The sequence below is a fragment of the Chinchilla lanigera genome, unplaced genomic scaffold, assembly GCF_000276665.1.
Source record: "Chinchilla lanigera isolate Chin_1 unplaced genomic scaffold, ChiLan1.0 scaffold00092, whole genome shotgun sequence".
Classification (NCBI taxonomy): domain Eukaryota; kingdom Metazoa; phylum Chordata; class Mammalia; order Rodentia; family Chinchillidae; genus Chinchilla; species Chinchilla lanigera.
This window is the reverse complement of record NW_004955493.1, coordinates 8,118,963-8,121,330: the sequence shown is the minus strand read 5'-3', so window position 1 is coordinate 8,121,330 and position 2,368 is coordinate 8,118,963. Positions and strand designations below refer to the sequence as shown.

The 2,368-nt window shown below is 51.1% G+C and overlaps 1 protein-coding gene across 4 annotated transcripts in view; it reads right to left on the bottom strand.

Annotated features, from left to right (window-relative positions):
* The window catches only part of Itgam (integrin, alpha M (complement component 3 receptor 3 subunit)), a 43,921-nt gene that overhangs the window by 39,476 nt on the left and 2,077 nt on the right, over positions 1–2,368 (bottom strand). For all 4 annotated transcript variants that reach the window (XM_013504858.1, XM_005405316.2, XM_013504857.1 and 1 more), the window contains exons 3-5: positions 913–1,016; positions 614–684; positions 390–507 (exon numbers count right to left, since the gene is read on the bottom strand). In XM_013504858.1, the coding sequence (XP_013360312.1) occupies positions 390–507; positions 614–684; positions 913–1,016 (293 nt within the window). The remainder of the gene's footprint in view (positions 1–389; positions 508–613; positions 685–912; positions 1,017–2,368) is intronic.

Genomic DNA, 2,368 nt, shown 5'->3' with positions numbered 1-2,368 from the left:
CTGTCTCAAAACGTGGGGGGAAAAAAGGGCCAGAGTGGCCGGAGCCCCGTGACAGGGTAAACGGGGTGGGGGTGGGGGGCGCGGGGGACGGCGGAGAAGCGAGCAGAGGCTACACGTCCACCACATGGAAAGCTGTGGTGGGAGATCCTGATACCTCCTCTGAGGACCACAGAGCGAAGTCTAAGCATCTGGGAAACCCTCACAGAGGTAAGTAGCCACAGAGGTTAGGGCTCCCAGCCTGCATATGTGCGTGCGTGCGTGCGTGTGTGTGTGTGTGTGTGTGTGTGTGTAACAGCACCCAGTTTTCTCACACTTCTGCACCTAGCCCTCTCGGTCACCCCCAGATCATGAGCAGAGCCTGCCCCTTCAGGCTCGCCAGGGGGTCCTACCTCGGAGTGACTCTGGGACGCGCTGAGGCTGCTGCCGCAGGTTGGAGCCAAACAAGAAGCACAGGCCATTGACGTACGTGTTCTCCTTGCAGGTCTGGTGCACGGTGGGGCCGCAGGCCTGCAGAGCAGGGTGCGGTGAAACTCCTGTCCCTCCCGCCACCCCTGGGAGCCCGGGTACCCCATGCCTCCCCTCAGGACCCTCCAGGCTTCCCCGGGCCACTCACCAGCAGCTGGGTGGGCTTGGTGGCAGCTGCCAGCGACAGGCCCAGGGACATGTTCACAGCCTCTGGGGGCACTGGGGAGGCAGATAGGACACATACGGTCACCGTCAGGGGCTTACAGGGAGGGCTGTGTAAGAGGCAGGCAGGGACGCTTCAGCCTGGCAGCATGGGGGCACCCAGGTCATGCAAAGGCAGGAAGAAGCTACCTAAACTCACAGAGAGAGCAGAGACGGGGGAGCCCCCACCACAGAGCCCCAGCGCGGGGAGCGCCGGCTCTGGGTCCCGGCAGAGCGGCGACTCACCTTGCAGGGAGACGGGCTCACACCGGCCCGTGCTGTAGTCACACTGGTAGAGGCCTCCCGTCTGGTTGGCAGCACGGACCTCCTGCGGGGCTCCAACCACCACCCTGCAGGAAGAGGTGGGAACCCAGACAACGCTGACACATGCGGAGCACAGTGGGGACCCTCACAAAGAGCCTGGATTTCAGGAAAGAGGAGGGAGAATTCACAAAGAAAAAAGATGGGAAGGGAAGACACAAAACTCAGAGGGCAATTTTAAATGGATAAATTCAGCCTGGCGTGGTGGTGCACGCCTATAATCTATCTCAGCATTCCGGAAGGCTGAAGCAGAAGGATCACAAGTTGGGCAATTCAGTGAGTGACACACCCTGTCTCAAAATAAAATTTTTGTAAAATTATAAAGGGGTAGGAGCCGGGCATGGTGGTGCATGCCTGTAATCGCAGCACTCGGGAGGCTGAGGCAGGAGGATCATTGCGCGTTCAAGGCCAGCCTGGGTTACAAAGTGAGCTCAAGGCCAGCCTGAACTGCACAGCAAGACCCTGTCTCAAAATGACAAAAAAAAGAGGAGGCTGTGGTGGGTAGGGATACATCTCAGTGTAAAGGCCCTAGGTTCAATCTTCAGTACCATAAATGAATAAATACTCAACCACATAGTCATTTTAAATAAATTTCTGGTAATAGCCAAATCTTAGAAACAACCCAAGTGCCCATCAACTGGTGAATGGAAGATGTGGTTGTTGGGACAATGGAGTATTACTCTGCTGTGAAGAAGGATAAACTTGAGACATTTCTAGGAAAATGGATGCATCCTGAGTCCATACTCTGAAGTGAAATACATCAGATACACATGTAAATACCATATTGTTTCTTTAGTATAAGAAACTAAACGTGTAAATAAGGACCAAAACGTATAGGAGGTATTGTGAAACAGAAAAAAAAATGTTCAAATGGGGAGGGGAACAAGGGAGTGGAGAGGAGGAAAGGAAAAAGAGAAAAGTAAAAAAAAAAATGAGAAAAAAAGGAAAACATCGAAACAGAGCTTTTGTACATGGGGAGGGTAGGAGGGGTTAGAGGGAGGGCAGGGGAATGGGGAAAAAAAAAGTTATATCATGTACAGGTACAAATTCTCCATGAAGAATGTGATCATTGTGTATATCTAAAATGTACCAATAAAGTCTGACTGAAAAACAAAACAAAACAAAAAAAAAATAAGTAAAATAGAATACATAAATTTCCGTATATTATGAATGATTATAAGCAAAGTCAAAAAACAAATGAGAAACTAGAAGAAAGAGAGAGCTCGTACCCCAGACTACCCCCCTCAGTACAGTCAGCACCTACCAACTGTTGGGGGGGGTGGGGAATGTGAGCAACAGATGAGAAGAAAGAGAAGGGTTACAGAAAAGGAAATACATCACCCCTTAAAAGGGAAAGCAATTTGAAACTAAACTGTGAGCC